The 25,749-nt window shown below is 41.1% G+C and overlaps 1 protein-coding gene and 1 long non-coding RNA gene across 6 annotated transcripts in view; one reads left to right on the top strand and one right to left on the bottom strand.

The window, feature by feature from the left end:
* The window catches only part of MACROD2 (mono-ADP ribosylhydrolase 2), an 837,047-nt gene that overhangs the window by 156,080 nt on the left and 655,218 nt on the right, over positions 1 to 25,749 (top strand). Inside the window, exon 4 of the mRNA XM_042882408.1 lies at positions 15,840 to 15,869. Coding sequence (XP_042738342.1) covers positions 15,840 to 15,869 — 30 coding nt within the window. The remainder of the gene's footprint in view (positions 1 to 15,839; positions 15,870 to 25,749) is intronic.
* LOC122186056 lies at positions 9,118 to 17,089 on the bottom strand. Of its 5 annotated transcripts, XR_006181041.1 has the most exons (5): positions 16,919 to 17,089; positions 16,561 to 16,708; positions 14,020 to 14,084; positions 12,195 to 12,296; positions 9,118 to 11,869 (listed from the first exon to the last, which is right to left on the bottom strand). It is a non-coding gene; the product is annotated as an uncharacterized LOC122186056 (long non-coding RNA). The 5 variants fall into 5 exon arrangements; XR_006181037.1 differs by lacking the exon at positions 14,020 to 14,084; XR_006181039.1 differs by lacking the exon at positions 14,020 to 14,084 and having other exon boundaries at positions 9,118 to 11,179.

Genomic DNA, 25,749 nt, shown 5'->3' with positions numbered 1-25,749 from the left:
TGCTAGTTCAGCTGTTTTCAAATTTCTTTCTTTTCACTTAAAAGAGCTCTTTGGGGTGCTTCAAATAAATATGGTTACGTTCTTCTGAAGATGAATTTGGAAACTGTAAAGGTGGAACTTATCAGCTGATTGCATTAATAACAGCTGGCTTCACCCTGCTGCAACAGATGCAGGTAGTGTGAGCCTCAACAGTGCTTTGCTTACAGGAGAGGTATTCAGATGATTGTGGTATCGGCCTGCTAAGGTTATCCCTGATGAACACACGCAGCTGATTTTACTGTTTCTTGTGAGACCTGCTGCAGATTTTATAGCCATAATTCTTTCTAACAGTGTCTCATGGAATCCAAGAGATGTGCCCCAAAACTGCAGCGGGAATTAAAAGTACTGATGGAGTTTTCTTTGCAGAAGGAACAAAAGCGACCAAGGCAGAGTTTTGGAAGTTGACCTTTTGTCACAACCTTTGTCTTTCTTTGCTTCTTACGGTTCGTATTTGTTTTCTGGGCCAGTCTTATTCTGTTCTCTAGTTGTTGATTCTGCGAGGGAGAAACTAATGTTATTTGAATGGAGCAGACAAAGAAGCCTTCAGCTAGCAAAGGGCTACTACAAGAGACCCGTGCTTCTGGAATATTTAAAGTTTGGAGTTCTTTCCCTGCTTTGCTCTGTGGAAGTTTGGTTAGTACTTAAAAAGTAAGCACCTTTGTGATTTGCAGGGTACTTGGTTTGCAGCTTTCCCCGTCTTCTAAGAGAAGAGAAGTCTAGGAGAAATCAGCAAGGGATTGGATAAAGCGTCCTCTCAAGTGTTTATGGTAAAGCAATTAGGAATGGTTAAGAATACATGAGAACATCTTATCTAAAGACGATCTAGAAATTTGAAGAGCCTTGATTGAGTTGTGTTGTCCTCAGATATCTTGATCCTATTAACACTACAGCCTTTCAAATGCTCAAAGCCGGGTATTTTTGAACAAAGGCTGTGAGTGAGTGGCTGTATTTACATAAGCCTGAGGATTCTCCACGCTGGGACGTGCGGTCCCGATATCTCTGGTCAGAGACTCCCTTCAGGAGAGCTCTGTAAACCCAGATACAGACACGATGTTTGCTCGTCAAGACAGTGCTGCTTTCTGCAGCCCTTTGCAAACTGAGGGCACTTCCAAGGACTACGGCTGCAGACATCTTGGCACAGAAGGTCTTGTGAAAGGCACGTGTGCTGGCTTGCAGCGGGGCGGTCATCTAGAAAGAAATGATGTGCTTCTCCAAGAAAGTGCGTGGTTTGCCTTATGCTCAAGTTTCTGTGGTTTGCCCTTTCATCTTGCTGTGCAGGACGCTAGGTGCCGTGTTATTTCCTCCCATCAATTTTCTATATTCAAAGAGATAAGTGAGAACTGCTAAAAAGTTGGCTTGTATTTCACAGGTTTTCTTTTTTGGTGAAGAATTACAGTTTTTGTTTGCTTTAAGCTAGAATTTCTCCACACTGCTCTTTGTAAAGTATAGGGCTGGCTGACGAGCGAACTCAGCAGAAATAAAATGGTTTGCTTCTGATATGTTTAGTCTTTCATGTGATGGAAGCACCCTTACTTGCTTTATGTTTGCCAGTTTCTTCAGTGACCACAACACCTTCAGGTTAGTTGCCTAAATATTCCTGCCCTTCTCCTGTGGAGATCAGATGGCTTTGGAGTATTAGTGAAATGTAGATCAGCAGTTTACACGAGATTACTGGAATTAGTCATTTTGGCAGAGGGGATTTCAAGTGGGCATAACAGAGGTCCTTAAAATTAGGAAGCAGACAATGAAGCCCTTATGGTCAAAGAGGGAAAATGATGAAAAGAAAGAAAGATGTAATGAAAGAATGGATTTTTTTTTTTTTTTTTTTTTTTTTTTTTTTTTAGTATTTGAGAAGAAACAAAAAGATGATATTCTGTGACCTTTTTCTGCTCAGCATTGAAGTCTCCTTGTGGCAAAAGATAAGAGAAGCCTACCATGGCATAAGTCCTTTTGGAAAAGTGGGTTTTAGAACACTAAGAAGTGCTTCTTGCTGTGGAAATGAGGTCGAGGAAAACATACATACTAACTCTATGTATTTTTGAGTGTCTGACTGCTTTGAGAGATCTGTTCTCCCATTATATTTTATCATATAGAACAGAACATCTCAATGTGCATCTCACACTTTGTCTTTCACCCCAGTGAATGACTACTAGAATGTCAGGTTTAGTGACATGGCAAGAAAAGCTTGTGGCTCCTAGCTTAGTTTTTTCTCCATAAGCATGGCAGCTCTGCTTCTTTTGGGTTTACCTGCTTGCTTTTGGTGGGAAAGGCAGAAGTTGTCCTGGGCTGAGCATGTATTGCTTTTCCATTGCTTTGTGTAGCAAACATTTGACTGAAAGACTGAGTAGGAAACAGAGCTGAATTGCTGAGCAGATCCTATGTAATCAAGGCTTTGCAATGCTGAGGTAATAAAGTCTCCCCAGTTGCACACCTTGGAAGTAATCAGCTCTGACTTAGATTCTTGCCTTGTGGTTTGCTGTTTCCACCCCTTTGTGCTGATAGCTGCTATCTAAAGAATTGTAGGGTTTGTCTTTTATTTTTGGTCGTTTCCCCTCCCTCACACGTAGTATCAAACTGCTGCTGCCCAGTACTGTACTAGCACATACAGCCTTCCTCCTTTCTTCTGGTGTAAGAAGTAAGGGCTTTTTCTTCGTTGTAATTTTCAGTAATTAAACTGATTAGAATTAAACTGGTGGGGAAACTGCATTTGATTACACAGGCAATAGAGAGGAGGTAAAACTCATCTAACTAGGTTCCTTTCCAGCCTTCGGGCTTTTAATAGCTAAGTTAATTTCCTAGAGGAGTATGGGCTGATTGAAGGAAAAACTATAATCATTAATTGCAGTAGATTTAATTTGTTTGAAGTATAAAGGAAAGGCTGCCTGAGACTTGAGGGGAAGTAAAGAGCCACGCTCCTGCAAAGTTGTGTGTTCCAGGCAGAGCAATATGTTTGCTGCTGCCCATAACAAATTCTGCTAAAAACGTTGGGCTATTTGTGGTTTTATACGTGTCAGTAGGAGTGATGTTCCTACGTCGCAGGATTGTTATGCAGGATTGTTACAGATAAATTAACAGGGCCTCTTTTCCCACAAGTCACGAGCATGAATTTACACTTGTACTTAGCACTGTGTTTGGTATTCCAGTCAATCTACCTGATGCTTCAGGGACACAAGCTCTTCTCCAGCTACCCTCTGAACCGTTTCCTCGCTAATGTGCTTATAGAATATGAAATTGCTCCAGTTGCTTTCCAAGAGAAAACAGAATTTTGCATATTCAATAAAGGCTTTTTTTAATTGTCATTTAATTTCTTTCTCGCTGATGATTAGAGCGTGAGACTGGTGTTCTGGGGCCTGTCTCTATTAATTGCTACTAGAGAAATCATTTTATATAGAGCTTGAAAAGATCATTCATCTTTTTCTTTTCTGAGCAGCTATGGAAGCATGCTTTACCTGCCTAACAGAGGCATTTCTATATAGCATGAGATGTCATATCCTTTGACTTTACTGGTTACTGTATTTGAGTAAGCAAGTGTTTCTACTGTGCTTAATTCTGTCTTTGTTTTCTCAATAGCTTTTTATAAGTACTCGGCTGACTCATAAATTGTGTTAGTAGTGTCAGGGTAATGAAAAGGAGTGTTTGCTGTGCTCATATTAGATTGTGGCATTCCTGTTTGTGTGTCTTCGTTGTGGAATGGATCAAATATGCGTACGTACAAGTCCTGGATGCAAACGTTCACGTGGATGCTTGGAGCATCTTCAGCTTTTGGATGTTCCTGGTATAAAATAGAGAAAGAACAATAGCTTATTAAAATGCCATCCTACTGAGAACTGTTTTTTTAGGAAGTTGTGGATAGTTGGACTGTATGTGTTGCAGCACTTGACAGAAAAAGGACTTAACTTGGACCAGACACATTCATCCTGGTTTACAACTTTACATGCTTTTTATCTCTCTTAGCTTTGGAGGAAGATGGGTAAAAACCAAATGATGGGGATGTTTATTTGATCAACACTCAAAAAATACTCATTAGTGAAGGAAAAAAAAAAAGTGAATTAATTTCATAGTGATTAATTAGCTTTCCTAAATTTATTTTCAGTTTAATTGTCTGTAGAAATTGTAGGGTTCTTCTTTGGCTGTGTTTTCCCAGTCTTAACCTCTAATTAGTGAGCTGCAGTCCTCTTTATTCCATGCTTTCCATGAGCGTGGTTCCGGCAGTGAGGTGGCAAGGCATGCAGAGATGGAGCTGTGGTCCAGAGAAAGGATCAAACAGGTTCCCCTGATTTCATATACAAGGGGGTGTTACTCTTAACTCCATGGGCAAACCGCTACTAGAAGGAATGAAAGAAGCACCAGCAAAAACAGCAAGTGCAAGCAGCTCTTGTGATCTCGGGGCATGGTTAGAGCTGAAAGGATTTGTGGTGGAAGTGCTTGTGGTGGCTGTGGTGAATTAACCACAGGCATCCCACAGGGGGTGAAGTCTCACTGCTGGTCTCTGGCTCACATAGCACAGATGTCCTGCGCTGCCACCTGGCAGTGCCGCTTCTTTCCGTGGCCACGTAGGGAAATGAGCCTTCTGGCAACGGTCTGCAGGTTTGCATCCAAAGTACACATCTGCTCCAGAGAGCTCGAGTATTGTTCTAACTGGGAATAGACTGCAAGGCAAGGCACTCTGAGATAGCAGTGTAGATAAGGGCTACATTTCTATATCAAAATGCGAACAGTGGAGCTGGCAAGAAGGAAGGATGGCAAGGGTTAAGAATCGTGCTCTGGTGTGTATGTGGTGAAGTTACTGGCTTGGTGCTGCTGCCTGGTGATTTCTCTGCCTGCATGGCACTGTTAATGTGTGATGGTGCAGTCCATCTGCCGTCCTTGTGTGCTACAGAGAAAAGAAAGATTCTTGTCCAGTATAACCTCAGCGAAGTTTTCATCAAGGCCTTAATAGTGCTTCTGGTTGAATACCAGTCTTATAGCAGCAGTGCTAATTTACTGCAGTTTTGGTGGGTAATAGCTTTAATCTCCTTCATCACTAAGAAGTGCCCTAATCATAGCTTTAGGGAGCTCTCTCGGGAGTATAACAAAACTGCCTGGCTCCAGTCCTCACACCTCACATGGCCAATGGTACCCCAGAGCAGGGACAGAGCTGGTGCTCTGGCAAACCAGGAGCAGGGCAGTGTTGGCTGGGGAAGCAAGAGCGCTATCGCTCCAGCCTGCTGATTGCTGAGATGAATGGTGAGTATCTGCAGCTAGGAGAGATGAGAGAACCCCAGCAACCTGACAGGAGAAAAGAAGAGTCCCACAGAATCTGCAGTGCTGTCATTTCCAGTGATTTCAGCTGGGCTCTTGGCTCTGTCGTGCCCGTGAAAGTATCTACACGCCTTCACATCACTTTGATTATTTCTGATCTGCCTTTCCTGTAAAGTTTCTGAAAAGAATTTTTCATGGAATGTGAAAACGGTAACAGAAAAAATAATAATTATGGGTTCTTTCCTCTGTATTTTTCAAACTTCAGACAATGTTTTTCATTTTGAGGCATGTCATGAGTTGCATGCTCCTGGAGCAGTAAAATGGGGAGGATAACCAATCTCTGACTCAGCTGACTTGCTTTTATCATAACAGGGGCATTTTCTGAGATCTCTGGTACGGTGATGGCTGCACTTTATTCTTCTTATTCCTTATAGTCTTCTCAAGATTTTTTCAGCTTATAGACTGTAACTTTTTGAAACATTCACTTAAAGTATGAATTGTTTATTTGACACCTGTATACAGGAACATCTCGGAGAATATTCTTATAGATGGTGGAAGGTGTATGTTCTTTATCTTGCTGTAACGTGTGCTGCCTGATCTGACTGAAATACCCAGATATATTAAGTTCTACTTTCCTCCATAAGGGGAAACGTGGCTGTTGTGAACTAGTTAGCCCTGCAGCAACCTTTTAGGCCGGTGCTGGAAAACAGAATGTATGGGAAAATACTTAACCAGATTCTCTATTTGTTCTGTAGTGTGGTTCACGCTGACCACACTGGGAGTTGCTTCTAATTTCAGCTACATAAAGAGATGATGGTTAGAGAGGTTACATAACACGTTCATAAGCAGAGCATGTTGCATCGGCTCAGCTGGATGTGCCTTAACGTAGTCCTTTCTTTGGTGCTTGGCTTGCAGGCTCCTCACTCGTACACGTCTGTGCTAGTTGCTTCCAGGAGCTTATAATTCATTGTCAAAATCTTCCTTCCAGGCTGCTCTTGCAAAAGCAGTGCAATAACACCTTGCCTTCCTCTAACTTTGCAGCAGAATTTACAAGCAAGGTCTTGTCTGCATAGCTGGGAAAAAAAACGCAAGGGCACCTTTGGTAGGGCATGACGTGTGCTTTTGCTGTTTTGTTTTGTTTCTTGCTTTCTTTGTTTTGTTTAGCTTAAAACCACTGTTCATGAGTGTTAATATCCTAAGCAAAACCGGTGGTGCTAATTTTGCTCTGAAATGCACCCTCTGAGGCCATCCCTGCAGCCACAGCCAGCGCTGCCCTTGCCCAGCCCTCCTGTGTGCATAGAAGTGCCGCCGGCCCCTCGTGCTGCTGCCTGCCCCAAGGACACACAGGCTGCTGTGCTGCCAGGACAGGGCAGGGCCCCAGGTAGCTTCTGCTCAGCGGCTGGATTTTTATCACGAGTTAAGGTTTTTTATTGTTTTGAAACCAGGATGTTGAATATGAATGTTTCAAGAATGAAGTATGTTAGCTTTTATCACTTTTTCATTTCTTTTTCATTACCATAGTATAATTGTTGCTTTATTAAAACTTTTTGCAATCAGAAAGTACAGACGTTTTCCTTTGTGAAGTCAAATATTATGCAACTATTTCCTAGTGAAGGAAATTGAAGTGAAATCTTGTGGTTAGGTGCTCCCAAAGTACCACTGGTGGTACATAAGTGATGCTCTAAAAAAAAAAAAGAGAGAGAAAGGAAGAAAGAAAGGAAAAAAAGAAAGGAAGAATGAAAGAAACAACAAAAGGAAGAAAGGATGAACGGGAGGAAAAGAAGAGCAAGAAGGAAAAGGAGAAGAAATAGCTCATGGGGTGCTGTTGTCGTGTACAGGTAGGCTTTGGGAGGTTCAGGGCAGGTTGTAATTTTAGGGAGACAAAGGCAAAGAAAGCACAAAGAACTTCACTTGCATTTTTCCTGTATTCCAGATAACACCTTCAAGTACCTTTGGGGTACTGAAAAGATGCATGAATTATATAAATTTCACTAATTATTTTGAAATAATTACTACCCAAGCTGCTTTTGTAATTGCGCAGGTAAAACCTAGGACTGCCTCTTATTCTGTTTTGCGTAGGCTTTTAAATATTGATGACGACGCTACATAAATGGATTAATTATATACTGCAGCACTTTGATTCCCTTTAATGCTACATTTACAAACCACACAAATGGCCCAAATTATGAGATGAAGAATTGGCTGTAGTAAGCTTGAATATTTTTTCCTCATTATTCTGCCTTGAAAAAAGTCCCTTTTCCTTTACATTTCAGCACAGCTATATTTTAAAATACCTTGATCTGACAGCGGCTAAAAGCAGTTAAGCAAACCACAATTTGACACACAAAATGGATGAAATCTTAATTCATAGCTTTCCTTTTATCCACAGGGTAGTGCGTGTGACAGTTTATCAACCCGTGTTTTAGAATGACATTCTTTCTGCTCTGTGCCTTTCTCACGTTTGCCATGAAGAGGCAGAGGGCTGTGACAAACAAACGTGCCTTCAGCACAAGGGTTCACACGAAGCCCGGGGGTGGCCGGTCCTGTGCTTGCCAGCCACTTGTAGCCTTTTCCAGTTCCTTCCTATTCAGGTTGCAGCTTCTCATTCAACAGGTCTGTCTTCATTTCCCTCCCAGAGATGAGATCAGCCTCATAAAACAGGTTCTTCTAACTGTCCTTCACCAGGCGCCGGTGGGAAACCTTTTGTATCACTTTCATTTGATTTGGGTTTCTGCCTAGCTGAAAATAATAGCAGCTGATTGGTATGAAGGGCACAGATTGCGCAGGTATGAAGGCATGAGGAGCTGAAGTGCTGTTCTGGCAGGATTTCACCTGAATATTTTTTTGCTGGGTTGTGTTTGGGACTGGAGCTGTCCTGATGACAACCCAAAAAGCAAGTTCATCTGTTCTTTGTTTTTCCTTTTAAGTTACACATCTTTTACTCTGGTTGACTTTCCCACCAAGAAATGATTATGGTGCCTACAATGCTCAGGCTACTGTAAAATTTAAGCTCCTTTTTGTGTGTTGGAAGCTCAGCTTCAGTCTGTCTGGAAGTTCGCGTGGCAGTGTTGAGGATGTACTCTTGACCAAGTGCTCTCTCTCATATTTTTCTCAGTATATGTTGAACAATTTCAATTTCACTTCATTTTCTCTCACACTGCATTTGGACAATCAGTGTATTTTACTGTAAGGTAAAAAATAAAAATAAAAAAAATTCATATTTGGTTTCTTCTGCATCACAGTGTACCTGTGTGCTTGTTTCTTTCTCATTACTCTGCGTTCCAAATGACCGCTGCCCTGCCCATGTTCAATGCCTACACTGGATTTCCTGGGTGTATTTACATGTATATGTCTGTGTTTTTCACTCTTGGTATCACATTTCAGAGATGCTCTGTGTGGGACTGATTAAGGTTAATGGGTGCAGTGCAGAATCTTTAAAAATAGCTTTCGTGCATAATTGCACGTTATGTATTGAGTTTGTGATGTATTACAAGAGGAGAAATACTGAAAAGTTCTGACAGTTATTGTTTCCATATTGAATGCAGAATGTTGTGAAGGCAATTTCCTTGACAGACTCAACTCCAGAGCACTTACTAGTATATGACTTTTTTCCTTAATCTACCTATGATTAATTAATCTACCTATGAGATACGCTATAGAGGTTTGAAATAGAAATAATGACTGCTTTATTTGTAAAGATGGCAAAACTTAGCTGAAACAACTTGTTCTCCATAGAGAGTTTGTGAGAGGGGGAAATAGCATAACATAGACCGCATGGTTGTGGTCACAAAAACATTTTATTAGGTTCAAATACAAAATGTACACTTTTGAATTAAGTAAAACCTCCCATTAGATTTTATTAATCTTTAAATTTGGACAAATTTGTTCAATATCCAGGGAAAAAAAAGTAATACATGGAAATTTCGGCCCCTTGCTGTTGTCTCTCGTGCTCCACATCTCAGTTGTTTAGACTTACTAGGTCTTGCTTTGGGAATTCCTGTCTTCTTAGAAAGAGAGCTTGAAGTTGGTACCTTTTGCCAGTGGTAAACCTGCATGGGGAAACCGTCGCTTTTATTTACAGAGGTTTCTGAGTGAGCATACGAGAATTACTACCTGGAAGCTGAAGTCCTTGGGTATGTTTTGAGAACATGACCTGCTTTGGATGATTGTTTGAAAGCAAACAAACCCCCAAACTTGTAAGCTGCACACAGCAGTGGTTTAGCTCCCAGGAGCAGTGTGGGTCAGGGCTGAGCCTTTGGCTGGCACAGGGCTCGCTCTGCTCCTGGCTCCGAGGTGCTGGGGTGTAGAGGCTGAGGGCTGTGGAGCAGCCAGCTCTCCATCCCTGCCATCCTGTGGGGCTGTCTTGTCAGCATCCTGCTTGCTCATGAGCTGGTGCATTCGGCTCAGCTTGGCTGTTCAGTACTAGTCCAGAGAGGTGAAGGCCCTTTCCAGGAACAGAGGGAAGTGACACATTTGTAGAAATTTTCTGTGTGGTAGAAAGCAGCTAAGTAAATTATTGCTTCGTGTTGTCACAGATCTGTTTGTGGTGTGCAGTTGTGCATACTGTACACCCTCCATGTTGAGTATCTGAAGCCTGTGTTTGCAAAATGCTTGTAGTGTCTGGAGGTGCTAATAGGGGTATTTTCTGCTGTGCCTGAATATGTGAAGTCAATCGTATTTCATAGGCTGGTTGGCTTTTCTAATTTCCAATAGTCTCTGCTTTGCATCATTAGGCACTTACATAAGTTTGCAAATCTGGCCGAGTCCTTTACTATAATGTTATTTTACCTCTCCTGATCGTGCTGGCATCGCACACCAGAAAGTATTCAGAGTAAAGTTAATTGTAACGGTGATCAGACTGCATTATACAGAATGTTGCTTCATTTTATTTACTATCCATACTTCAAAATGACTCTGTGAACTTTGAGCCTGAAGCTTTTTGCCTTAAGGTACCAAAACGCGTCTTGTCTAAAAATGGTTGAATGTACAGCACGCAGTTGTTAGCTCACTTTTCTTTGTTCTCTCTGCTTTCTGGAGAAAAGATCAAACAAAATGCAGTGGCAGGTAAGGATGTCTCAGAAAGCAGGTAGAAGAAATGTAGCTTCCTGTTCCATAAATTACTTGCACTCTGCTCACCAGCTGCCTGTTATGATGTTTTATTGATGAATAAAAATGGTGTCTGAGGCAATAGAGTGCCTTGCATCTTGCAGCACTGCCAGTTATAAAGATGTCTTCTTGAATAAATTTCCCAATTAGAAAGTATTGACAAAAATATTTAATCTTTTTTACATCAAAGCAAGCTCAAACATCTGCTGCCAAAGTCAGACAATATCAAGTAATCTTTTAAAAGTATATTTTTATTATACTGACAGATGCATGGCTGCATGACATAGATGTCAATTTAAGTTACTAGTGCCATTAATACTCGACAAAGACGCGCTCCCAGAAGAATTTACGTTTTAAAAACGTTGTCAGATGAGTATATGCCAACAGAAAGTAACCAGAGTTAGTCAGCTGCGTTGTTAACAAAGCTAAAAGCATGTTATCTCCAGAGACACCACAAAAATTGGTATTCGCATCATTTCTATTTTCTAACTTCAGCAGAATTGACAGCAGGAAAAAAAGGCATTTTTGTGACTGCAGATGTCGGTTTAAGCAACCTGTCCTTTTTCACTTCTCGTATCTTTTTGGCTCAGAGCGCAGAAAGATTTTCAGTTTCATTTGGGGTGAACTTCTTCAGCATTCATTTGCTTTCCACAAAATTTCGAATAATCCTTCTTCTTGGCAAGGGCTGTAAAGAGAGCACTGAGGAAATGTGAAGACTTGGGCCAGAGTTTCTGCTCCGCTTATTCAGTTGATAAAGTGTTGGAAAGCTCGATGACTTCGCTCATTCAGAAAGCTGAGATGTAAAACATTCATGTCCAGTTCTTATTTGTAAATTACGCTGGATTACTCATTATTTAAATTTGCACATTTTAGTAACTGGATATTCCAATATGAATATTTCATAGTGAGAAACTAAGCTTACTTAAAATTCTCCTTTTTTTTCTTTTCTCTTTTTCTCCCTGGCAGCAGAAGTTTTTTGGAAAAAAAAGCATTGGTTTTTGGAGCAAGAGTGGAGTGTTCTGCATAGAACTGACCAGCGCTCATGGAGCTCATTTAGCATCCCTGTCCTGGTGCTGTTCTTGTATATTTAAAAGAATTAAAGCCAAAACCACTGAGGTGCTGAGTCATTAGAAAAACTGAACTCCTGGTTGAGTCCGGGGTCATAAACACCTCATTAAGGGCTAAATTGCTATACTGAATGAATAGGGACAGTGTTTTCTCTTATGTGGATTTTTTTGAGTAGGTTTTTTCTTAAGAGAGGAGCCTGAACTTTTTTAGAAACAATCCTTGCTGCTAATACTTTTAGTATCTGTAATAATAAGAAATGTAGATCTAAGGGCTGGAGGCCACTCCTGGACTTGCTTTTGTTTGCCATACAGAGGCAGACAGAGGGTGAAATCAGTCTCTCAAAATGTAGAGTCCAACACTCTTTCAAGGGGAGATGCTCAATGTTTCATCCTGAAGCTGCTCTTCAATATGCACCCTGGAAATTGATCAACAAATGTTGCTGTTTTATTTTAATTGAACTCTGTGTTAGCTGATGCTGCCTCTTGCATGCTAGCACTAAGGGGTATGTTTTGAATGGGGTTTATCAACATGTGTTATATTGCAGTCTGGCGGGGAACTGTGTATATTAAAATCACATTTTGAGATATGTATCGTGATTGATTTTCAAAATTGATGCCCAGCAATCTATTGTAGTTTGTAATGAGGTGGTTTCAGAAATGTTGGTCAGGTCAGCTTGAAAGGATAATGTTAGAAACGAAAGGAGGTGCAGGAAGTCCTTACCATGCATTTTGTTGTAGTACCTTTAAACTTACTTTTCTTTCTTGTTCTCTGTCTCAGTGATGGTAACGATTCTCCTCCCCTACTCTGCTGAATCTTGCATGATTTGAGAATTCTATTCATCTCTGGAATAGAGAGGTATGGGCAGAAGATTAGTCAAGACAGATTTACAAGATGGCCACAAATACTGTCCTGTGTGGTACTTAAGGCTGGGCATGCCCTGAGTTGGGTGGCAGAGCTGTGCGTGCACAGTGTAAGGCTGCAGCCTGGGAGGCAGTTTAGACCACACCAGCTTTGGAGGCTGAAAGCTCCAAAGTCCCGCTGCTGGTTGCTCATACATACCTACCTGCTTCTACAATTCGTGCCTCGTTCCAGCTGTTTTGCAAGACTTGTCATTTGGGAGCACTGCTGGATGAAATGCAGCTGTGAATTAGCATAGGGGAAGGAGAAGTCATACTGCTGCAATGTAACGTGATGTGGCTACAGCTCTGGAGCTGTGCTCTCTGAGTCCAGGTGAAAATCCCCAGTTCTGGCTGTGGGTAAGGTGTTCTTACAGTGCTAAGCAACTGGGCATTTCTTTAATGGTAACACTTTCCCAAGTGTTCCCAAGTTGGCTGGATAATAGGAAAAACTTCTCCAGAAAAGTGATGAGGCTTTCACTGGCACAGGGTGCCTGGGGAGGTAGTTCAGTTGCTGTCCCTGGTATTGTTCGACAGTGGGGATGTGGAACTCAGGACGTGGTTTAGTGGGCAGGATTGATGGTACGTGGAGGTTGGACTGGATGATTTAGAAGTCTTTTCAAACCTTAATGATTCTATGATTCTGTGAAAAATGGATTGGAATGTTTTGTTGAAGCTGCAACAGGTGCATTGAAGCCAAAAATCTGTTAGAAGTGTTTTTGCTGTTCCTACAGAGAAGAGTGTGGTGCTGACTTATGTTATTAGCAAGTTTTAGAAACGTATTGGAAAGGTAAACTTTATCAGAAAAAAATGCATGAGAAAAGCTTAATTCTGAGAGAAGCCAGCAGATAAGAGTTTGCAGTGAGGACCTTGGCTGGGTTTCAGAGGAATCGTTTTTACCGATGGTAACTTTTGTGACAGTGAGGTACAGCAGGTTGTAGCGATGTCTCTCAAGTCTCTCAGAGATAATGACTGAAATCCTAGAATTTGACTCATTCAAGAACTGCAATGGTGATTGCAGGTGCATCCTACATTGCCAAAAAGAGTGATGTTGAATAGCAGACTCATGGCAGAAGATAACATTCTGTCGCTCTTATTTTATTCTGATATGGAGTACACTGATTTTTATCTCAGATATGGTCGTTTTACTGCAGGGAAGGTGATATTACCTGTTACAGGAGTACTTCAGAAGCTGCTGTAAAAATATGTGGCTGTTTGCAGTTTGTGTCTGTCCTTAATACTGAATTTCAACGAGGACAAGAGCAGGTAAATATAGAGAGATTGAAGTTCAGTATCGCTCTGTGATATTTGTGGATGACACCAAACTGAGTGGTGCAATTGATATGATAGAAGGGAGGGATGCCATCCAGAGTGACCTGGGCAGGCTTGAGAAGTGGGCCCTGATGAGCCTTGTGAAATTCAACAAGACCACATGCAAGGTGCTGCACGTGAGTTGGGGCAATCCCAGATCAGTACTGACTGGGGGATGAGTGAACTGAGAGCAGCCCTGCAAAGAAAGAGTTGGGGGTACGAATGGGTGAAAATTGGGATATGAGCTTACGGTGCAAGCTTGAAGGTCATCAGGACAGTTGTGTCCTGTGCTGTATCAAAAAAAACATGGTTGAGGATGGTGATTGTCCACCTCTACTTCACCCTTGTGAGAACCCACCTGCAGTACTGCATTCAGCTCAGGGGCTTCCAACATAAGAAAGATGTGCATCTGTCAAAGCGGATCTAGAGAAGGGTCATAAAAATAATCGTAGGTGAAGCATCTCTGCTATGAGTAGAGGCTGAAGTTGTTAGGCCTAGAGAAGGGAAGGGTCCAGGGAAACCTTCTTGTAACCTTTTAATTCTTAAAGTAAGGCATGTAAAAAATATTTTCCCCGTATTTTGTACAAGGACCCATAGTAATAGGACAAGGGGTAATGGTTTTAAACTGAAAGAAGGTAGATTTAGATTAGATACTGGGAAGAAATTCATTATTGTGAGGATGATGAGGCGTTGAACCAAATTGGCCAGAGAAGTTGTTCATGGTTCCGTCCCTCGTAGTGCTCATGACCAGGTCAGATGGGGCACTGGGCAACTTGGTCTAGTGGAAGTGTCAACAGGGCACTAACAGTCTGGAGCTATTATGACAGTTTGTGTTTGTCAGAAAGGAGGATCCTATCTCCAAACTCGTTTGCTGCCACCGTCTGTTTCCTAGTCACAGAGTTCTGCCCCTTGTGTATCTTTCTGTGAGCCAGTTCACAGCAATAATGTGTTGAAAAACTCTATTCAAAAAGAGTAGAGTCTTGTTTTCACCTCATTTACTGAGTTCAATCTTAAGGAAGAATTCCAACAGCCAGAAGGAAGGATATCCTTTTCTGGGGATGAAAGATAGGAAAGGAGAAGGGAGAGAGAGATCTTCCCATTTTATCAGCACAAGCTGAGGTGTGAGGGAAAGGTCAATAGTTGCAAATAGTTGAACTGAAAGCGATTGTTAAGTCAAAGATGTATGTAGAGTTTTGGAAAAATAGATGAGGAAAACTGTGTTTATTGTCAATTTTCTGTGAAAGCCTCAAGAAAGCCACAGAAAAAAAAACAATTCAGGAAATTTGCTGTTAAAAGCCTTCTAGTTAAGAAGCTAAGGGAAGTAATAGAAACAATAGCTTGTAGCAACAGATAGCCTCAACACTAGAAAATACTCTATGTATCTTGTCCTGGAGCAGGACAAGTACAGGCAATAAGAAATACCTGCGTCCATCCCATGTGCTGTTACTTCTATGCTGTTTTACAATATTGCGATATGGCAGGGATCAGTTTCCCAACCATTTGAAGGGTGAATGCTTTACGTAAGTTTTCCTTCTGTTTTTGCCTTTGTAGTGATAAGAAAGTGTTTGGTGTGGCTCCAATTTATTTGGAGGAACATCGTGCATCACCATGCTCTGAAAAGCACCTTCCATAAGTGATGTATCCATTCCTGGGGGAGATAGGTAGATGGTTATAGTACAGAAACAATTAAGCGTACTGAGAGAAATCCCAGCTTAGTTGCACACTTGGATTTTAGTGGAGCCAGGGCTTCTCATAGCTGTCCACAAAAGTCCCATGTCTCAGAAGATGTGGGGAGCTAATGAAAAGTTGCATCAAAGTTTCTCTGAAATGAAAGACTGTTATACTTCATTTGGTAATCAAAAATAAATGTGGTTTATAGAATTATAAATTCAAGATTGTAATTTCATAAGCTATTCAGTGCATTAAACTTTAATAATTTTGTTCTGTTTTATTTATTAGCTTACATGCTCAAAGATATTGCAAAATTGTGTAAAAGTAAAGATTACGATTACAAATTACATAGATTGCATTTGCAGTAAATGAGTTTGGGTAAGTGGAGACTGGTGAAATTATTGAAATAACAGCAATGGTAAATGTTTTGTGAAACATCTTCTGCTTTAGTTCCAACTATGTTTAGGTAGCACTCAACTAACAGTTCTCCTTTTGTTCTTCTTGCAGCTAATTCCAGCCTTCTTGGAGGTGGAGGAGGTAAGTCTTCCTACCCCTACAATTCTGTGATTCTGTAGTATACTATTTATTCTGATTGTGGAATATATGCTGAGGAAATGTAGTGTTCTGTTGCTTATAAAACCGTCTGTCTTACGCGGGATGGTAAAATTATCAAATGGGAAATTCCACTAAAGTCAGTAACATTTGATACCATCAAAAACCAGAGTCTGTGACTGTTGCTGAATTCATTTTCCTCTCTGGATATGAGTAGGGGTGGCCTGTGTGTGGGACTGAAATATTAGGGAACCAAACTGTGTGTTACTCTATATTGTGGTTAAGTAATTCAATTTTTTAATTACAGCTACTTCAGGGGAATTTTGAATGCCTCTTAATGGTTTAAAAAAAGTTACAAGAATAAAACAAGGTAGAATGTCTTGTTAGTCAGGTAATGTGGCTCTATCTTTGCTCCTCTTTTTCACTCGTTTCCTTGCCCCATTCCTGCTGGAATTATGAAATGGATTTCAGTACAAATCGCTTGTGTACGATGCTACCAACATATCTACTAGCAAGACAGAGGCACAAGTGCGTATAGCGAGCGTTGTTTCTAAATACATTTCCTCTTTGAACATTGGTGCTATTTGGCTTTTTGCAGTACTGCAGGAGCTAACATGAGTGTTACAATTCAGGAAAAAAAACATGCAGTGCTTGATTTCAGTTTTCTGTTACTTACCCTGCCTCCCAGAGGGAAGTAAAAGAGCTCAGTTCTGGAAATTTCACAATGTAGGAGCAGTGCAGGCAGCTACTAATCTTTCTTCCTGGCTGGAGTTAAAAGGACTTGATGATCAGAGCTTACATATGCAAGGGTAAAGGAAAGAGCTCTGCAAAAAAAAAAAACAAGACAGAAAATTGCTGTTGCTTGTGAGGCTTTTGTTTTAACAACCTTAACTGAATGAGCAGCCCTTATTTGTGAATCATGAGCATGGGATTGTCACATGAAAAGGTGCTTGACAACTGCACCGAGACATCTAAATAAAATGGTTTGCGCTTCTCAGCTGTGTATCTGGATGTTAAATGTATGGAAGCCTTACCTGATAATCCCGTTGGATTAATGTGTTTCTTTTGATTTGAGCTAGTTGCTTGCAGTATACCGATTTTTTTTTTTGTCTTTGTTTAAAAGATAATCCTTTAAAAGGTAACCCTTTGCTAGCGAGTCGTGTTCCCATGGAGCGATCAGCGCACCTCCTCTCCACTGCTTACTCCCAGCTGGTAATGTGGAAAAAAAAATCAATGCAAATGTTCAAATTCCAATCAGGTTCCCAGAGCACTGCAGCTCCTAACAGGATTTGTCTATTGACTTTCACTGGTATTTATTCAGCTGGACTGTACTTCAAAAGTTGATATCTTTTCAGCATGGCGCTTGGTAGCGTGGCCCTCTCTCCATGGCATAGGGGATTTTTCCTGTCGTTTAGGGATGTTTTTGCTGCCTTCCCCACTGCTGCTCTGAGCTGGACAGCCACACAGTTGGGGAGCTGATTTTGTCAAAGTGTCTGACCTGTGTTTCATGTCTTAACCGTGGGAAGTGAAGGACGTTTGTCCAAAGAAGATGAATCACTTAGGAATCTGAAGTAACTTAACTGAGGGAGCATGCTGGCAAGCAGCACCCCACAGATGTGCTGTGGCTGGGCACCCACACACAGCACCATGTTGGCCTCTGCTGCTGAGCGTGCTGGGGCCAGGCAGAGATTTGTTCTGCTCTGTGCTTCTCCATGATGTCCTGTGTGGACAGTCAAACAAGGGGAAGTCGCTCTGGTTGCAGCAGTGAGCAGTCATGTTGCTTCTTGGCCACAGGTGTAATTCACTTCCTCTGCAGATTAAACATGTGCTCAACTACACAGCGTGTTTTTCCCTCTACCAGCCAAAATAAAGGCTGAAAATCTCTGATTCCTATTTATTTATTGGCAGTTGATGAACTTCTGATGACTGATTCTTGTATTGGGGGTTTGGAAAAAAAAAAAAAAAAAAAAAAGGAGCTGGGCTCAGGCTTCTGCCCCCGTTCCCGCCTTGGCACCTCTCCTCATGGCGGCGGCGCTGCCTGCTGAGGTGATGGCCGCAGTGGGCAGCTGAGGTCAGCGTGCTGCTGCTCCTTTCTTCCCGTTCTCCCAGTTCCCCTCATGCCCTGACGTTGCTTTTTGGCTTTTGCCACTTTTCTGAAGTAAGCTTTCACAGCAGTGCCAGAAACACCTCTGGTGGGGTCAGATTTTGGCGCAGGGTGTGGTCTGCTGGGGAGCTGCAGCTGGCCTGCATCCAGCAGCACTGACCTCTCACAGAGGTCTTCTCACAGAGGAGGTCTCCCCACAGCCAAGCCGCTTCCAAACACTTGCAAACAGCGCCCAGTGCAATCCCGGATCCTGTCATCTCTGGTGGAGGATAATCGCACATCCTGTTGGTTGATGATGGAGGTAAAATACCCAAACTGGTTGCTTTGTGGCTTAGAGTTCGATTGCTTACTGTTGCACTCCAGAGGGGCTGTGAGCTACTGTGGGGTAGGGCAGCCATCTTACCCTTGGTCACTTCCAGTGTAGAGTGGGCTCGTTTAGGTTTACTAAATCAGGCTAAAAGCCTAAGAATTTTGCTTAAAAATTACACCTGACTTTGGACAGTGGCCGCAGACTGTTTGCAGCCTGCTCTTGAGGTGGCACGGCAGCTGTATTCCTTCAGACCAGAGAAATACAGAAACTGTGTTCTGGCTGGGCTTGCTGAGGGAGCAGAGTACAGTGAGCTACAGCCATCAGAGGCAGGTGAAACCCAGGTCCATGCTACTGGAGCCTGTTGGGGAATGAACCTGCTGTTGGCAGTGTGCACTCCTATGCAGAAGTGATCCTTTCCTTCAGCTGAGAGCATTTGGTTTTAAAATCCCAGGTATTATTATTATTTTTTTTTTTCCCTTTTCCACAAGTAAGGGGTAGCAGTAGTAGGCATGCAATATTGCTGATGAATTATTAAAGCTTTATTATATATGTAAACACCAACATCTTCTTTTGATTGAGGGTACTGAATATTTATGATAATGCATAATACCAGTATAGTTTCTCCATTAATTGGATTCAGATCTCTTCAGTAACGCTGGTTAATTAAATCTCTCTGTCACTGCTGGGGGTATGAATAAGTATCTTAGTTTTACAGAAAAGGAAAATCAGAAATTCCAGCTTGCTCAAGTTGAGGCAAAAGCATTTGTGATTTTTTGAGCTGCTGTTAAGCTGTTCTGTGTTGTAAACTTTTCCAGACTCAAACACAAAATAGTTGGAAATCATTGTTTGTAAGCCCTGATCTAACCCAAATTACTCAATACTTGTGGTTAAAACAGCTTCTGGAGGAGATCTTATGAGGAATCCAGTGGGCACCATTGTTGGTAAACATGGCACACTTGCTTGTAAGTCCTGGTTACTTTGGGTGGCTGCTCATCATCATTCCCATGTCACCTTGGAGCCACATCAAGACATCAGTGTGCTTTGATTTCACAGAGCCTAAGTAACGATTTGTTCTTGCATTCCACATTTGAATGATGTCTTTTCATTTTTATGGCTAATTTGGAATGAAGAGATAAAAGTACAAAAGATACCAGAAACAATTTTTCACAGAACTGTTTAATCATAAAATTGAGAAACTCACAATAGAGTTTTAGAAGAATCTTTAGTTAAATATAGATGTCGAAGGTTTCTTTCTGCTTTTCAAATAGCTCTGAAGTCTCCCAGATTTTAGTGTGAGTTTGGGGAGAAGTCTTTTTCCTTTTTCTTTCTTTACTGTTTTAAATAATTGATTTTTAATTAGGAGGCATATTTCACTGTCAGGACTAGATTTATCACGCATTCAGCATCTCACTGCTCCTAATAACTTGCGCAGAGCATTGTGGCTTATTTGTGCATCATGTATTATTTGTTCCATTGCGTTGAACAGTGCAAAGGTGAAAATTATTAAGAAAGTTACTTGCATCGGGAGGCAAAATACTTTGAGAGATGGGTACCCTTTTAAAAAATGTATTCTGGCTGTTCAGAAATTGAGATGCTTTACTTTGCAAGGCAGTTATTACTCTACTTGCAGGTCTGGGGCTTTGCGAAGGAATGGAAGGATGTGATCTCATGCACTGTGTTAGAGCAAAGTGAGCAAGAGCTGAATTTCCCCTCCCCCTGACTGTTTTGGATAGTCTGGGGTTTGGAGTTTTGTGCCCCTTTTCCAATTACCTCATTTTCAGTTATTTTCCTTGGGGTTCATTTTTCCTTTATTTCATTTGCTGACTGTAATCAAGTTCTTGTTGCATGCTAATTTCTGGATTGGCTTGCTTTCCTTGAGCTTAAATTGAGGGTATATATAAAACAGCAAGCTAGGGAATTTTTTTCCTTGCAAGGTTTTGGTGCCTATGTTAGAGCTGGGAAAGGAAGCATCCCCATTTAATTTGTCGTATGATAAATACAATTTCTGTCAGCTATTTGTACTTCAGAATGGTAACTTGGACTTTAAAAACTGAGATGAGACAGGTTATACTCACAGTCTTTTGGAAGCATTGTTTGAACCCAGTTTAAATTGGTTGCCCAAAAAGATCTGTCTCCTTTTCTGTTTGTCTCTGTTTCGGGGCCAGTGTAAGTTTTTCTGGGCCTTTTACTAGCATGGAAAAAATTAATTGCTGTGTCGTCATAAGCATGTTAGTATATCTTAAATGTAGACCAGACCTACCTCTGCAGGCTTCCAAGACATTTGGAGGCAAATCATTTTAAGCAGCTGTTATGGCTTGGGGAGCTTATGTTCAAGAACTTGGTTTGGAACTGGGTTTCCTTGCACAGGATCAATTAGATTCCACTTTGAATTTGGTTCCTCTATTTGTCTTTACCTTTGCATTAGATTAGGAAAGTGGCAGAAAAAAAATCTGTTTTCTCCTGCTGGAAAGAAATGACCACAGCTTGACTTCTGCTATGGAAAATGGGTTTAACTGAAGGAAAATGAGCTATTCTGTGTCCTTTTACTGAGCCTGAGCACAAAATCACATGAAGGAGGAGATGGACTTTGTGCGAGGCTCTGTGTGCAGCTTCAAAATGCAAGCAGCTGCTGAAGGAATTTAATTACGTGTTCTTCCTCATCTGAATAGAGATTGAATGAAAAGGGAAGAGTGATACAGACCCGATTTTTCAATTTTATTTTTTTTCTCACCAGCAAGCTGGTATCTGGGCAGATGGCTGTCACTGCTTTCAGGGCTCACTTGGGTCCCTGCATTGTACCATTTGGGACCAAGTTGGTGGTGGAGCATCCATCTCCAAACATGGGAATTGCGGGTGTTTAGCAAAGCCATATTGGTTATTGCTACTGCTGTGCAAAGAGGGGATAGTCAGTGCTTCAGAGGGGAGTGCTACGAAGGCACCCTGTCTTTTTGCTAATTGATTGTTCAAAAAGCCAATGACAACTAATGATAAATACCATTTTTTGACACCCCTCTTGGACAGGGATAAAGTTTTCATTCTCACAGCCATGACTTGGGGACGCTGCTACTCATTTTGGCCATCTTCTTATAGCTAAATCTCTGGGGAAAAAAAAAAGAAGAAAAAGGTTTTTTTTACCATTTGAATGCTGTTACTGCTTGTAACCTGACATCAAGTTATGTAGCAAATGAATGTTCGTTTGCTTGAGAAGTGAACGTTGCCCAAGGGAAAATGGGAGGCAGGGATGAGACAACTTGCAAAGCTCCCCATAGTCGTATAAAAGGAGAATACTTTGAATAGACTAGTTCTGTGCTGGCCCATTCAATAACAGTGAAAAGACAAGCCTGTTCCTTCCTGATCTGAGTTGCTCTGTTTTGAATTTCACAGGGTTTGGGCTTGATATTTACATAATTCAAATGCAAGTAAAGCAAAGGTTTAAATCCAAAGTTCATATTTGTACTTGACGTGCGCATAATGTGAGTGTATCCCTTGAGAGGAGGGGAGTTTGAGAAAGGAGCACTGACAGGATTCTTTCATCAAGAAAATAAGCGTTATTATTTTGTATTTTTTTTATGTCAGTCTGTTGGCATTTTCTTGTATCTTGTCAAATACATTTGTCAGATTGAGGTGTGCTTGCAACAAATGGCTTCACGGAACAAATGTGCTTCATTTTGAATTCCTGCTAGCTTCAGTTGCTTTGTGTGCTGTGTCGTCATATCTTAGGTATGTGGAAAATAGCCACAAAGGTACAAAGATTTTTCCTAGGGAATAATGATCGAGTAGAAGAACTGATAATAATTTAAGGAAAATGGCCATTTGCCTTTGTTGCTAATTAGTCCTTTTCTGCTAGAAGATTGCTCCTGCAATTCTGTGGGGTTGTCAAGTGTTTTATCTCCCTTTACTATTTGCATGCAGTTCTTTTTCATCTCTGTAAATAGGGTGGGTATGAGAGGGTTGTGTCCACAAGTTCCCCTGCTGCCACAGTACATCAGCCAATTAAAATGTTTATATTGATGCATTTATGTATTTCTGTACGGTTGTAATGTGAGTTACATTGTTATCCTGGTAGCTCAGGTTAGAGTGTAGCCCCTTCAAGGTCTTTGGTTCACCCCCAAATCTTGTTATTTATGAGCTTTTTGTTGGATCAGATCAAAGCAAAGAGATTTCTCTGTAATTCTACTTCTTTTATAGAATTTGCTCATTGTGTAAGCTAGGCCTTTGGTTACAGGTCAGTTACTCTTGACACACTTTATGTACATAAGCATGTTTTTTGCTTTCAGTTATTGCAGTAGGTTCTTACATACGAGATTTAGTTCAACTTTAATTAAAATTAGTGACTTCTCGTTCTCTACTGCACCTAGAGATACAGTAATGATAACTGTATAAATAAATGGACATAGTTTATTTCAGAAGACTTTTAACACACACTGCTGTGGTTGTATTTAAAGTGTGTGCCCTAATTTCAAATTTCCTTTTTTTGTTGTTATTTAAACATGGTATCTATTTTGGTCCTTGGCTTGATAGGGTGCTAATTTCCTTTCTCCAGTCATTTTATAGATGGTTATAGTTATGGGTAATAGTCGTAAGCAGGAAGTCTTTGGATTGATAAGTATTTTTTACTTGCATGCTGCCTAATTGTATCCTGTAAATTACAGTTTCTCAGCAGTTATTTTAAAAGAAAAAAAATATGTTTTGCTGTTTACAGGAACTGATCAGATGTATGAGCAAGTGATAAGTCTCAGGCATGTTCTGGTAGCTTCGCATAACTAACTTTCCTTTCTTTAGTTATGCCTTCTTAGAAAAGTCATTTGGGTAAGTTTACTGCTCTTGTCAGTGGAAAAAGAACATGACTGTGTGTTTTCTGTCAGGAAAATAATTTGACCTGCAGTTTGTCCAGATAGTGGTTATTTTTGTCCTCAGCCTTCAGGAGTGCTGCTGCGTTGCTTTGGTCAGGCACTGGGAGATAATGCTTCATTATTCACCCAGCACTTACGGAGTGCTGCATGCACAGCACTCAGCTCTGGATCTCCCATAGCCTGTCACGTTTTGCCTCCCTTCTTTTCCTTTTCTTTGGAGCATATTGCACTGCTGTCTACCTGCGGTGGAAGAATGAACATACACAGTTTCACATACACGTTTTGCTTATGACTTTCAAATGTACATACTTGTATGCATACGTGGCTATATACACTTGTGACCAAATGCAGTAGTCTTTTCAGAGACTCACACTCAGCGTGTTTGCACAAGCACATGTAGAAATAAATAAAAAAGCTATGGCATTCATTTTGTTAGGCCAGGAAAAAGCCTTTGGTTCATGGTCACTGAAAGTTTAAGGCACTCTTGATAACAATCCAAGCCGAAAAGGCAGGCAGTTATATAAGGAACATATTTCTTTATTTTTTCCATTTGTTTCATACTGTAGGACAGGGCTACAAATCAGGATGGGAGATCACAAAGCTCCTCGAATCCACAGATTTCACGTGATGTGTAAGTCAACTCACAGTAGGTTTGTCAAGTGGATTGTATGTATGTTCCAACAGCGTTAAACACTTCCTTCTATGCAGAGAAATACATGTCACCTATGCAGAGCACAACTGTTTTTAAATGTAGTAAAGTGCACTCAGATATCTCAGGATCATTCTGTTGAGACTCTCCCCCTTGTAGCTGCAGGTGCAAAGCACAGCTCCCAGGATGAGAATGGAGAAAATGGGAGTGCTGGAACCAACGCACGTAGGTAGCTCTGTGTTACAGTGAAAATGGAATAAATCAAGCGTTTGAGTAATTCTGCATGCCAGTCTACAGAAGACAGTTGATAAAATTAAGCAGTTAGTCGGTTTCCTTAAAGAAAAATCTGTAAATTGGGACGTTTGTCAAGGATGTTCTGTTTCGTGGCTGACAGTCTGAGCAGCATCCCTTTTGCTGAGGTAGGAATGAGGTGAGTGCTGCAGTGAAGGCAGGATTTGTTAGGCTCACATAGAGGTTGGAGGGGTTTCAAATCTGTTTTTCAGATGTAATGTCTAAGAGCTGTTGTCCCCAGCCTGTGATAGAAGGGCTGTTTTATTGAACAGGAAGAAAACGCAAACTGCAATTTAAATCATTAAAAACCACATTTATTTATTTTTATGGCTGATATTAAAACAAATAGAACAGGGGAAATGAAGGAGTGAGGGATGTACTTGACCGGGGGGCATAGAGGCTCTTTAAGAATATCAGACACTTGCTGAAACTTTTGCACTGGGACAGGGCAACAGCCGAAGTACAAAATAGAGAACTTCAGAGTTCCTTGGCAGTATCTCCATGTGCCGAGCTGCATCAGCCTTATCTAAATAATGCAGATGTGAGCAGCAAGGCATGGAAAATTGCAACACATGTATTGATCCTGGCTGGTTACTCTTTTCACAACATGTGCTTGCCCAGTAAAATGAGAATGTGGGCACTGCACAGCAGTAGCACCTGCCCAACGTGTGTGCATGGGTGACCTGGGCTTGGAGGAGATGGACTCTGGGAACTGAAAGTTGATGACTTGACACCTTGACTTCCATAATTGAAAGGATAATTTATTTTTTCTTGCTTCTGATGAAAGCAGTTACTTGTTAATCGTTGTGTTTTCAAGTTAATCTTGACTAAAACCCCAGACTAAACCAGAGGCAAGCAAAAATGAAATGTCAAAATGACAGAAATTATAGAGTTTATAACTTCTTGCCACGTAGGAGGAAGGATTATGAAATCAGTGTCTCACTCACACTGCAGTTAGAAGTTCCTGCTCTTTCCAGAGAGTTTCTCTTTTCCTTTAATAGCCGGCCTGTGCTGATCATGTTTTTCCAAAGTTTCTTTGTTCGGTGCAAAACACAGATTATAATGTGCAGCTTTTCAAAAGCCAGGAAAATCTCCAGCAGAGCATCTGGCAAGATGGCTGAGTTTTGGAAGGATTTGTCCCTCGTATCTGTGTGTGTGCCTGTCCATGCAGCTCTCTGTATCCAGTTTTGAGAACCGTCTGTCAAGCAGGCAATGTTAATGGAAAGATTTTTTGACTTAAAAGTAGGAAAAAAAACAAATGCTGTGATTGCTGATGATGGATTAAAGCTCTGACATTTGTGGAACTTGTTAAAAACCTGCAAGTACAAGTTTGTGTGCTGTTCCTCATCTTTTCTAAATGGTAGGTTGGACGGTAACACAGATTCCAGTTGCTCATTCTCATTCTTTGCCATACAAGAGGCTACAAAGCAGAGTGCGGCTACGATTTAAGAAACAAATCAAAATAACATTTAAAAAAACCAGCAGAAGTAGGGAAACAATAAACTGAGGTGTGAAATAACTACGGACAGATACTGCTGAGAATGGCTTTGCTAGGACAGAAAATGCATGATGAGCCCCATCCATCTGAGCATTGTTATTGCAACATTTGAATGCTCCACAAAGATTTGGTAAATCTCTGCAAACAGAGATGTAAGGTT

Source organism: Lagopus leucura, unplaced genomic scaffold (genome assembly GCF_019238085.1).
Source record: "Lagopus leucura isolate 7727_CA_CO unplaced genomic scaffold, USGS_WTPT01 Super-Scaffold_73, whole genome shotgun sequence".
Lineage (NCBI taxonomy): Eukaryota > Metazoa > Chordata > Aves > Galliformes > Phasianidae > Lagopus > Lagopus leucura.
Note: the sequence above shows the minus strand (reverse complement) of the source record. Positions and strands in the feature narration are given on the sequence as shown.